The sequence below is a fragment of the Pipistrellus kuhlii genome, unplaced genomic scaffold, assembly GCF_014108245.1.
Source record: "Pipistrellus kuhlii isolate mPipKuh1 unplaced genomic scaffold, mPipKuh1.p scaffold_m20_p_2, whole genome shotgun sequence".
Lineage (NCBI taxonomy): Eukaryota > Metazoa > Chordata > Mammalia > Chiroptera > Vespertilionidae > Pipistrellus > Pipistrellus kuhlii.
In genome coordinates, this window is record NW_023425515.1 from 48,438,325 (window position 1) to 48,450,642 (window position 12,318).

The window sequence follows — 12,318 nt, forward strand, 5'->3', positions numbered from 1 at the left end:
TTATGTTGATGATTATAACCCACATATGAATGAGATCATGTGATATTTATCTTTTTCCAACTGCTTATTTTGCTTAGCATAATGCTCTCCAGGTCTATCCATGCTGTTGCAAATGGTAAAAGTTCTTTCTTTTTTTGTAACGGTGTAGTATTCCATTGTGTAGATTAGGGGTGTCGAATTCAATCAGAGAAGGGGCCAAAATCTAAAATCCAGCCTAAATCTCGGGCCGAATGGTTTACTGAACAGTCATAAACTGTCATTGTGATGGAAACGCAGCGGAGTGCAGTGATGACAGCGCGGTGAGGGCCACATTGCAAGGCCTGGCGGGACGGATTTGGCCCGCGGGCCTTGTGTTTGACACATGTGGTGTAGATGTACCACAGTTTTTTAATCCACTAATCTGCCTATGGGCACTTAGGCTGTTTCCAAATCGTAGCTATTGTAAATTGTGCTGCTATGAAAATAGGGGTGCATATATTCTTTCTGATAGGTATTTCTGTTTTTTTTGGATATATTCCTAGAAGTGAGATTACTGAGTCAAATGGAAGTTCCATTTTTAACTTTTCAAGAAAACTCCATGCTATTCTCCACAGTGGCTGCACCAGTCTGCATTTCCACCAGCAGTGCACAAGGGTTCCTTTTTCTTCGCATCCTTGCCAGTACTTGTTTGCTAATTTGTTGATTATAGCCATTCTGACAGGTGTGAGATGGTATCTCATTGTCGTTTTGATTTGCATCTTTCGGATGATTAGTGACTTTGAGTATGTTTTCATATGTCCCTCGGCCTTCTGTATGTCCTCTTTAGAGAAGTGTCTATTTAGGTCCTTCGCCCATTTTTTGATTGGATTGTTTACCTGCCTTTTGTTAAGTTGTATGAGTTCCCTGTAGATTTTGGAGATTAAACCCTTATCTGAAATAGTATTAGCAAATATGTTTACCCATTCAGTAGGCTTTCTTGTTTTGTTGATGGCTGCCTTTGCTGTGCAGAAGTTTTTTATTTTGATGTAGTCCCTTTTGTTTATTTTCTCCTTAGTCTCCATTGCCCTAGGACAGTGGTCAGCAAACTCATTAGTCAACAGAGCGGCAAACTATGGCACTCAAGCTGCATGTGGCTTATGAGCCGCATTTGCCGACCACTGCCCTAGGAGCTGTGTCTGTAAAGATATTGCTATAACATATGTCTTCTATTTTGCTGCCTATGGAGTCTTGTAGGATTTTTTTGGATTCCCGACTTATTATACATTTAAGTCCTTTAGCCATTAAGTTGGTCATCTAGTTTCATTCTTCCACTTTCATTTTTTATATTAATTGCTTATATGTCCTCTCTTTTTTTCTTAGCCTGAGTAGAGACTTGCTGCCTTTTTTTTTTTTTTTTTTTTTTTTTAAAGCCTGGCTAGTTAACGTCTTGTTGCCCTTTTTTAAAATACAGATAAAACACGTCTAGACCATTTCATCTTGCAAAACTGAATTCTATACCCATTGAACAGCAGTTTCCCATTTCCTCTCTTCCCAGAAGAGCTTAGTCATTTCATATATATTTAGAAAGAACCAGCTTTTGTTTTTCAGTCTTGATTTCCAGTTTTCAATTTCATTGACTTCTGCTCTAATTTTTATTATTTCTTTTGCATTTTTTTCAAATTTGATTTGCTCTTTCCCCCCTGATTTCTAAGGTGGAAGTTTAGATGATTGATTTTAGATCTTATTTCAGATCTTTTTTCTTCTTCTTAATCTTTATTTTTTATTTTTTCAATTATAGTTTACATAAAATATTATATTATTTCAAGTGTATACCCCAGTGATTAGACATTATAAAATTTATTAAGTGATCATTTGATAAATCTCATCCATCTGACATCATACATAGTTATTAGAATATTATTAACTGTTACCTGTATTATACTTATACACCAATGACTATAATATAACTACTAATTTGTATTTCTAAATCCCTTCACCCTTTTTACCCATTACCCTCCCACCCATTTGGCAACTGTTAAGATGTTCTCTGTATCTGTGAATCTGTTTCTGTTCTGCTTGTTCATTTATTTTATATTCTATTATTGGTAGATATGTATTTATTGACATTTTATTGTTCACTAGAGACCTGGTGCACGAAATTTGTGCAGGGGTCGAGGGGTGTCTCTTAGCCTGGCCTGCACCCTCTCCAATCTGGGACCCCTCAGACATCCCTATCACAATCTGGGACTGCTGCCTGCCTGCCAGCTTGATCGTCCCCTATCTGCTCCCCTGCCGGCCTGATTGACCCCTTAACTGCCCTCTCCTTCCCGACAGATCGCCCACAACTTCCCAACTCTGCTGGCCCGATTGCCCACAACTGCCCTACCCTGCCAGCCTGATTGCCTACAACTTCCCTCTCCTGCTGGCTTGATGGCCCCCAACTGCCTTCCCCTGCTGAGGTCTGATTGCCCTCAACTGCCTTCCCTAGCTGGCCTGATCACCCGCAACTGCCTTCCCCTGTTGTGACCACCTCCTCCACTGGGACCTGCCTACTCTGTGAAAGCTGGCAGAATGCCAGGATCAGCCTCCTTTGTGCTGCACAGAGCCATGGAACTCGAAGCCTCACTGTGCGGAGTGGCCACTGGGCCCCACCTTCACTGTATGTGTGGCCATCTTGTGATGACATGAGGGTGTGATGCCACCTAAGCTATTATTAGTGTATATATTTTTGGTATTAAAAATTTTTCTTCTTCTTCTTAAAGAAGACTATTTAACAGTTAATATAATATTGGTCTGGTGACGTTGAACTCCTTTAGCTTATTCTTGTCTGTAAAGCTCTTTATCTGATCTTAAATTCTAAAGGATAGCTTTGATGGGTAATCTTGGTTGTAAATCTTTGTTATTCATCACTTTGAATATTTTTTGCCACTTCCACTGGCCTGTGAAATTTGTGTTGAGAAATCAGCCAAAAGTCATATGGGTGCTCCTTTGTAGGTAACTAACTGCTTTTCTCTTGCTGCTTTAAGATTCTCTCTTTGTCTTTAACCTTTGGCATTTTAGTTATGTGTCTTGGTGTGGGCCTCTTTGGATTCATCTTGTTTGGGACTCTCTATGCATCCTGGACTTATCTGTCTATTTCTTTAACCAGGGAGGGAAAGTTTTCTTCATCATTTTTTTTCAAATAGATGTTCAATTTCTTTGTCCCTGTCTTCTTCTGGCACTGCCATAATGGAAATGTTGGTACCCTTGAAGTTGTCCTAGCGGCTCCTTACACTATCTTCATAATTTTGGATTCTTTTTGCTGTTCTGATTGGCTGTTTTTTGTTCCTTATATTCAAATTCTCAATTTAATTCTCAACGCCCTCTACTCTATTGTTGATCTCCTGTAAATTATTCTTTATTAAGTTAGTGTATGCTTCATTTCTGATTGCTCCTTTTTATGCTGTTGATGTTCTCACTAAGTTTCTTGAAGTTCTTATTAAGTTCCTTGAGCAACCTTATAACCATTATTTACATTCCGTGTCTAGTAATTTTCTTACTTCCATTTCATTTAGTTCTTTTTTCTAGAGATTTCTCCTGTTCTTTCTTTTGTGACATGTTTTTTAGTCTCTACATTTTGACTCCTTCTCCATGTTTGTTTCTATGTATTAGGCAGATCTGCTATGTCTCCTGGAATTGGTAGAGTCACCTTGTGTATTAGGTGTCCTGTAAGGCCCAGTGGCTCAGCCTCTCCAGTTACCTGAGCTGGGCATTCTTGGGTTGCCCTTGTGTGAGCTCTGTGCACTGTCCTGTTGTAATTGAGTCTTGATTGATGCTAGTGTCAGTGGGAGGAATTAATATACCCCCTTCTCCAGGCCAGTCGGTTGTGAAGATTAGCTGTAACTATAGCAGAAGACCCGCTGTGCAGGAGCTGACCTTATGGAGCAGAACTGGCTTCAATGAGGCTTTGGTGCTCAGAGCCTGCTCTTCGAGTGTGTCGCTTGTAGAGGTGGTAGGATTGAAGCTGACCACCGGCTGCATTGGCTCTGGGGCCTCCCTGGAGGCACAAAGGCGGCCTCACCTGTGCCCTGCCCCGCGCCACCCAGCATGGGCTACAGAGCAATCTGCAGATGGCTTCTACTTAGATTGAGCTTGGAGGTGCCCAGAAGAGGTTACGTTCTGAACCAGAGTAGCTGTCTCTGGAGCCAGTCCTGGGGCCACTTATTGAGAAGTATGAGGCACTGTGATGCCAGTTGCTGCTTATTGGAGAAATTTTAGAAAAGTCCAAAGCATGAGGCAAGAGAGACCAGTTGTATGGAAAAACCACTGGAAATGGCTTGGATGAGCCTGCAAGTAGGGAGAAACAGAGGCTCAGGGAATTGCTAAGGTGAAGCAAAAAATGTGAGCCCAGATGATGGAGATTTAGATATTGTACAACCTATTGGCTCTGTGGTGGGGAAGGCTCAGCAAAGGAATAATGGCCTGTGTGAAAGCTTCTGTCTGGGAGAAAGCTGTCCCTCCAGCTCCCACCCTGGTTCCAGACAAGTTAGTTCCTCCCTGAATGTCCCAGGAACCTCCAAGCTGCTGCCCCAGCACTGAAGCTCGGAGGGAGTGAGTGCAAATAAGTCCGAGTGTGGGTCCTTTTAGAGGAAGTGCCTGGGATTCCCATAGCCTCTGTGTTACTCAACCAACATTCCTACTGGTTTTTTTTTCCTCCCCAGCCAGAAGTTGTGGGTGCTTCTCTTCCTGGCACTGACAACCTGGGCTGGGGGACCTGATGTGGGACAGAGAACCTTTGCTCATTAGAGAAACCTCCATATCCGAGATCTTTTCCAATTTTATACTGCTGCACTTGGGTGTGGGATCAGCTGGTTCCACGATTCCACTCTGTGTGTCTGCCTTTCCTACCATCTTGATGTGCTTTTGTTATAATTCCCTAGTTGTAGGACTTCCACTCAGCTAGATTTCTGGTGGTTAGGATTGATTACTGTTCTGTATTTTAGTTGTACATTTTGATGTGGTTGTGGAGGCAGCAAGTACCATGTTTACCTGTGCCGCCATCTTTACTAGTTTCTCCTAGATCTTCTTTTCTAATACATGTATTCAATGCTATAAATTTTCCTCTAAGCATCGCTTCATTGTGTTCCACAAATTTTGATAAGTTGTATTTTTGTTTTTATTTGGTTCTGCATATCTTCTCATTTCTCCTGCAATTTCTTTTTAAATTAAAGTTATTGTGGTGACATTGGCTAATAAGATTATATAAGTTTCAGGTGTACAATTCTTTTATTTTTTATTTTTTTTACATTTTTTTATTAAATTATTATCTGTGTACATATTTTAACATTGGGCCCCCCCCTCCCCATACATACCCTCCCTCCCCAGAGTTTTATGTCCATTGGTTGTACTTATATGCATGTATACAAGTCCTTCGGTTGATCTCTTATCTCCCCCAGATCTCCCTCCCCTCCCCACTGTAATTTGACAGTCTGCTTGTTGCTTTACTGTCTCTATATCTATCTTTTGGTTCATCAGTTTATAATGTTCTTTGTTATCCATAAATGAGTAAGGTCATGTGGTATTTCTCTTTCATTGACTGGCTTATTTCACTCAGCATAATGTTCTCCATTTCTATCCAGGTTGCTGCAAATGATGAGAATTCCTTCTTTTTTATGGCAGCATAGTATTCCATTGTGTAGATTTATCAGGTGTACTATTCTATGATACATCTCCATATTGCATTGTGTGTTCACCACCCAAAGTCGGACCTCCTTCTGTCATCATGTATTTAACCCAAATTATCCTTTGTTACCTCTTCACCACCTCCTCCCTCTGATAAGCACCCTACTGTTGTCTGTGTCTGTTAGTGTTTGTATATTTGTCCTTTTTGGTCATTTGTTTTCCGTGTTACCAGTATATCTCACATATGAGTGAAATCATATGGTTCTTGACTTTTTCTATCTGTTCAGCATGATAGTCTCAAGGTCCATATTATTGCAAATGGCAGTGTTTCATCTTTCCTTACAGCTGAGTAGTATTCCATTGTGTATATGTACCACATCTTCTTTATCCAATACTCTGTCAAAGGACACTGGTTGTTTCTATATCTTGGCCACTGAGACTAATGCTGCATCGATCATAGAGATGCATGTATCTTTGCAAATAAAACGTTTTTTAGTTTCTCAGGTAGATACTCAGGAAAGGGATTGCTGTGCCCTATGGTAACATTATTCTTTATTTTTTGAGGAACCTCCAGGCTGTTTTTCATAGTGATTGTAACCAGGTTACATTCCTGCCAGCAGTGAATGATGGCTCCTTTTCTCCCTCCACAGCCTCTCCAACACTTGTTATTATATTTGTCTTATTGATAATAGCCATTCTCAGATGTGAGGTGGTAGCTCATTGTAGTTTTGATTTGCATTTCCCTAAAAGCTAATGAAGTTGAGCATCTTTTCAAATGTTGGCCATTTGTATGTATTCTTTTTTATTTTATTTTTTAAATATATTTTATTGATTTTTTTTTTTTTTACAGACAGAAAGGGAGAGGGGTAGAGAGTTAGAAACATCGATCAGGTGCCTCCTGCACACCCCCTACGGAGGATGTGCCCACAACCAAGGTACATGTCCTTGACTGGAATTGAACCTGGGATCCTTCAGTCCACAGGCCATTGCTCTATCAACCAAGCCAAACCAGTTCGGGCTGTATGTATTCTTGGGAGAAGGTGTTTATGCCTGGTGCATGAATTTGTGTACCAGTGGGGTTCTTCGGCCTGGGATTGGGCTGAAACTGGCTCTCCAACATCCCTTAAGGGGACCCGGATTGTGAGAAGATGCAGGCCAGGCCAAGGGACCCCACTGGTGCACAAACGGGGCCAGGGAGGGACCCGGGAGGTTGGCCAACTGGGAGAACCACAGGAGGACTCCAGGGAGTGTCTGGCCTATCTTGCTCAGTCCCGATTGGACAGACCTCAAAAGCAAGCTAACCTATTGGTTGGAGCATCTGCCTCCTGATGGTCAGTGCACATCATAGTGACTGGTTGACCAGTTGACTGTCTATCCCCTGGTGGTCAGCGCACGTCATAGCAAGCAGTTGAGTGGCCTTAGCATATCATTAACTTGTTATGCTTTGATTGGTTGAACAGCTGACTTATTGACTAGATACTTAGTATATTAGGCTTTTATTATATAGGACTGGAGGCCTGGTGCACAAAATTCATACATGGGGGTGTGTGTCTCTTAGCCTGGCCTGTACCCTCTCTAATCTGGGACTCCTCAGGGGATATCTGACTGCCGGTTTATATCCTAAACTGGCAGTCGGACATTCCTCTCACAATCCAAGATTACTGGCTCCCAACCGCTCACCTGCCTGCCTGATTGCCCCTAACCGCCTCTGCCTCAGCCCTGCCACCATGGCTTTGTCTGGAAGGAGGACTGGATGACCAGAAGATGTCTGGTTGACTTGGTCTAATTAGCATATTATCCTTTTATTAGTATAGATTGTTTGGTGTTGAGTTGTATGGAGTTCTTTATATATTTTGTCTATTAACCTGTTGTCAGAGCTCTTGTTTGTAAATATCTTCTCCTATTCAGTTGGTTTTCCTTTTGTTTTGTTGACTGATTTTTTGTTGTTGTATAAGTTCTTTATATATTTTGAACATTAACCCCTTTATTGGGATGTGTCATTTGCAAATATCTTCTCCCATTCAATTGATTGCCTTTTTGTTTTTGACAGTTTCTTTTTCTGTGTAGAAGCTTTTTAGTTTGATACAGTCCTATTTATTTAGTTAGTTATTTATTTGCTTCCCTTGCCTATCAGATCAAATTCATAAAATCCTCTCCTGAAATTTTTTGAGCCATATGTTATTTAGAAGTATGTTGTTTAATCTCCAAATATGTTTGAATCTTCCAGCTGTTTTTCTGTTATTGATTACTAATTCAATTCCATCATGGGTTGGGAGCATACATAGAATGTTTTCTGTTCTTTTAAATTTGTTGAGGTGTTTTATGGCCTGAATGTGGTGAACGCTCCATGTGAGCTGGAGAAGAATGTGTGTTGTGCTGTTATTGGGTAAAGTCGTTCATACATTACAATACCCTTTTTATTAGACTGAATGTAGCCTGAGCCTTATCCGATCTATATTTCATACAGTTTCTATAGTGACCTTTCCAAATGAGATTTTATTTCTCACTCCTATACTAAAACTTCTTCGGAGGTTTCTTGTTGCCAAACATCTAAAATGTACCCTTTTGCGTGGGCTGAAAGAGCCTTCTCATATTATCCAGCTCCTTACACTAGTAATTCAAGCGCCTCTCCTTATTTCGCCCTTTGAGCACATCAAATTACTATTACTTTTTCTATTGCTTCTATACATGTTTTATGAACCTATACTATTGTTTGTTTGGCAATATACCATTTTTCACTTTTCGGTTTAAAAGCTTTCTTTTTTATGTGAGTGTCATTATTGTAGCTAACTTATTTTGCTTTTCTTTGCTTGCAAGATTATAAGGTCTCTTTTCTGGAGCCTCTCTTTTATCTTTTTAATGCAGTACCTGGGCTCTTGAAGGCAATTAAACACTTTTTGAGTGAAAATACATTTTTTTTAAATGAGGGAAGTTTTAAGTGGAATGCTCTCAGATCCTAAGTTATAGTTTTGACAACTGCTTAAACTTGTATAACCCATAGCTCATAAAGATATAGAATATTTCCATTGTCTTAGAAGATTTCCTTGTTTATTTATTTATTTTTTTCTGGTTAACCCCCTCCACAACAAATATTTTGATCCATACCTCTGCCTCTGCCTCTCCCTCTACCATAGATTAGTTGTCACTTGAGAACTTCATGAAAATGGAATCATTAGTACCTCTTGTAGTCTGGCTTTTGCTCAGAATAATTAATGTTTTTGCCGTTTATCCATGTTGGTTGAGTGTATCAGCAAGTATTTCATTTCTTTTTCATTGTTGATTAATATTCTATTAACATCCTAAATTTTGTTTATTTACTTTCTGTTATATGATTATTTATTAGTTTTCAAACTTTATGAATAAAGCTGCTGTGAACATTCTTGTACAAGTCATTTTTGTACATTTTAATAGAAGTTAACGGAAAGATGAGACAGAGGGCTGAAAACCAGGACTACAGGGTTTATTAGAGAAGAGGACCTGCCGGGCAGTCTCACAGGGGAGACCAGCAGCATGTGCAGAGGTGCACACGCCTTTTGAGGGGAGGATCGGGAAGGGATGGGGCTTAGGTACTTGGCGGGCGCTGATTGGTGGTTTCCTATAAGGCACATGATGAGGCACTTAGAAATCAAGGGCTTAGGGCAGTGGTCGGCAAACTGAGGCTCCCAAGCCACATGTGGCTCTTTGGCCCCTTAAGTTTTTAGCAAAGGCCAGCTAAGGACTACCCTAATTAAGTCAATAACAAGGTACCTATCTATATAGTCTAAGTTTTAATTTTGTTATTCCTTGGAAGACAGTTATGATTGTCTAGGTTGTTTGCATTTTCATATAAAAATGTAGAATCAGCCTTTGAGTTTCTTTAGAACCATTTGGGTTTTGATTGGGCACTGAATAGGGCCTCCAGTACAACATTGAATAGAAGCGGTAAGAGTATACATCTTTGCATGTTCTTGATCTTTAGGGGACAGCATTCAGTTTTTTATCATTAAGAATTACTTTATCTGTAGGTTTTTCCCTTCTTTTTAAATTTTATTTTACTGCTTAAGTATAGTACATATGTCTCCTTTTTTTCCCTATTGACTTTCCCCTGGTCTCCCCTACCCCCCAGTATCTCGCATACATTGATTATGCTTATATGCATGCATACAAGTCCTTCAGTTGATCTCTTACCTCCCCCTTCCACCAACCCTCCCCAGGCTTCCCGCTGTAATTTGTAGGTTTTTAATACATGATCTTTATTAGGTTGAAGAAGTTTTCTTGTTTGCTGAAAATTAAGAAAAAATAAATGGGTGTATATAACTTTATCAAATGCTCTTTCTCCATCTATTAGGTGATCATATGATTTTTTCCCCTTACTATCTTAATATAGTGAATTTTATTGATTTTCAAATATTAAATCAACCTTTCTTTTTTAAATTTTTTATTGTTTAAAGTATTACATATATTAGTACATATATATCCTTTTTCCCTCCATTGACCTTCCCCCAGCCTCCCCTCCCCCCTGTCTCATGCCCTCATCCACCCCTCCCCACATTCATTGTCTTGTGTCCATTGGTGTGCTTATATGCATACATACAAATCCTTAGGTTGATCTATCCCCCCACCCCCCGCTCTCCCCTAACACTCTAAGCCTTCCCTCATTAATTTGATAGTCTGTTCGGTGCTTCAATCTTGCTTTTTTTTTTTTTTTTTTTTTTTTTGGATAAACCGAACTTGGTCATGATGTGTCATCATTTGTATAAGTTGTATATTAGTTTTCTTTTCTTGTAATATCTTTGTTTCCAGTATACTGGCTTCAGTATAAGTGGGATAAGAAGTATTTCCTCCTCTGTTCTGAAAGTGTTTGTGTAAGATTGGCATTATTTCTACCTTAGATATTTGATAGGCTTTACCATTCAGGTAATATGAGGCTGTTTTCTTTGAGGGAAAGTTTTTAATTACAAATTCAATTTTTAAAACACATATAAAGCTACTCATATTTTAAATATTTTTCTTGAACTGTTTTTGATAAGTTGTATTTTTTAAGGAGTTTGTCCATTTTGTTTTGTTTAGTTGAACAAAGTTCTAAATAATATTTTATACTTTATAGTAAAAGATGAATGTATAATTTCTTCTTACTCATTCCTAATAGTGGTAATTGTTTTCCTCATTAGTCTGGGAAGATATTTACCAATTTTACTGATCTCTTCAAAGAAATAGGTTTAGGTTATATTTATTTTTCACTGCTCATTTTAGTTTTCATCTTTATTGTTTTCTTCTTCCTACTTACTTTTAAAAAGAATTGCCTCTTTCTTAGCTTTTTGAAATAGAATGTTAGATGATTCTTGGACTTTTCTTCTCCCTCTCTCTCTCTCTTTCTCTCTCTCTCTCTCTCTCTCTCTCTCTCTCTCTCTCTTTCTCTCTCTCTCTCTTTTTTGTGTTTTTAAATATATTTTTATTGGTGCGCTGACCCGCTCCCGAGGGCATGGCGAACCAGGTGATCAAGTGCAAGGCAGCCGTTGCCTGGGAGGCCAGGAAGCCTCTCTCCATTGAGGAGGTAGAGGTGGCACCCCCAAAGGCTCATGAAGTTCGAATTAAGATTATTGCCACTTCAGTGTGCCACACTGATGCCTACACCCTGAGTGGGGCTGATCCTGAAGGCAGTTTTCCAGTGATCTTGGGGCACGAAGGTGCTGGAATTGTGGAAAGTGTAGGCGTAGGAGTTACTAAGCTAAAAGCAGGTGATACTGTCATCCCACTTTACATCCCTCATTGTGGAGAACGCAAATTCTGTCTAAATCCTAAAACAAACCTTTGCCAGAAGATAAGACTCACTCAAGGGAAAGGATTAATGCCAGATGGCACTAGCAGATTTACTTGCAAAGAAAAGAACATTTTACATTACATGGGAACCAGTACGTTCTCTGAATACACAGTTGTGGCTGACATCTCTGTTGCTAAAATTGATCCTTCAGCACCTTTGGATAAAGTCTGCCTCCTGGGTTGTGGCATTTCCACTGGCTACGGTGCTGCTGTGAACACTGCCAAGGTGGAGCCTGGCTCTACTTGTGCCATCTTTGGCCTAGGAGGAGTTGGGTTGGCGGTTTTCATGGGCTGCAAGGTAGCTGGTGCATCCCGGATCATTGGTGTGGATATCAATAAAAATAAATTTGCAAGGGCCAAGGAGTTTGGAGCCTGTGAATGTATCAGCCCCCAGGACTTCAGTAAACCCATCCAGGAAGTGCTCGCTGAGATGACTGATGGGGGAGTAGACTACTCCTTTGAGTGTATTGGTAATGTGAGCGTCATGAGAGCCGTGCTGGAGGCCTGCCACAAAGGCTGGAGCGTCGGCGTGGTGGTGGGAGTCGCTGGTGTCGGTGAAGAGATCGCCACTCGGCCCTTCCAGCTCGTCACAGGACGCACGTGGAAGGGCACCGCCTTCGGAGGATGGAAGAGTGTAGAAAGTGTCCCAAAGTTGGTGTCTGAATATATGTCCAAAAAGATAAAAGTTGATGAATTTGTGACCCACAATCTGTCTTTTGGTGAAATTAACAAAGCCTTTGAACTGCTGCATGCGGGGGAGAGCATCCGGACTGTTGTGAAGTTTTAAATTCAAAGAAAGTATGTCCATCCTTATAACTGAATCGTGTGAGCTGATTGGAGCAGCCAGGCAGGCTGGGAGAAGCTCTTACAAGTCCACAGCCCCTCAGATGTTGGGTAACC

The 12,318-nt window shown here is 40.3% G+C and overlaps 2 protein-coding genes across 9 annotated transcripts in view; both read left to right on the forward strand.

The window, feature by feature from the left end:
- Window positions 1-12,318, forward strand: part of ZNF148 (zinc finger protein 148) — a 129,749-nt gene that overhangs the window by 57,578 nt on the left and 59,853 nt on the right. The gene's annotated exons all lie outside the window — the stretch shown is intronic.
- On the forward strand, window positions 11,061-12,212 carry LOC118724133 (alcohol dehydrogenase class-3-like). Its single transcript, XM_036447105.1, has one exon. The coding sequence runs from the start codon at window positions 11,081-11,083 to the stop codon at window positions 12,203-12,205; it is 1,125 nt and encodes a 374-aa protein (XP_036302998.1). The 5' UTR covers window positions 11,061-11,080; the 3' UTR covers window positions 12,206-12,212.

Coding starts and splice junctions, on each gene's coding strand:
- LOC118724133 (XM_036447105.1), top strand. CDS start 11,081: ATGGCGAACCAGGTGATCAAGTGCAAGGCAGCCGTTGCCTGGGAGGCC.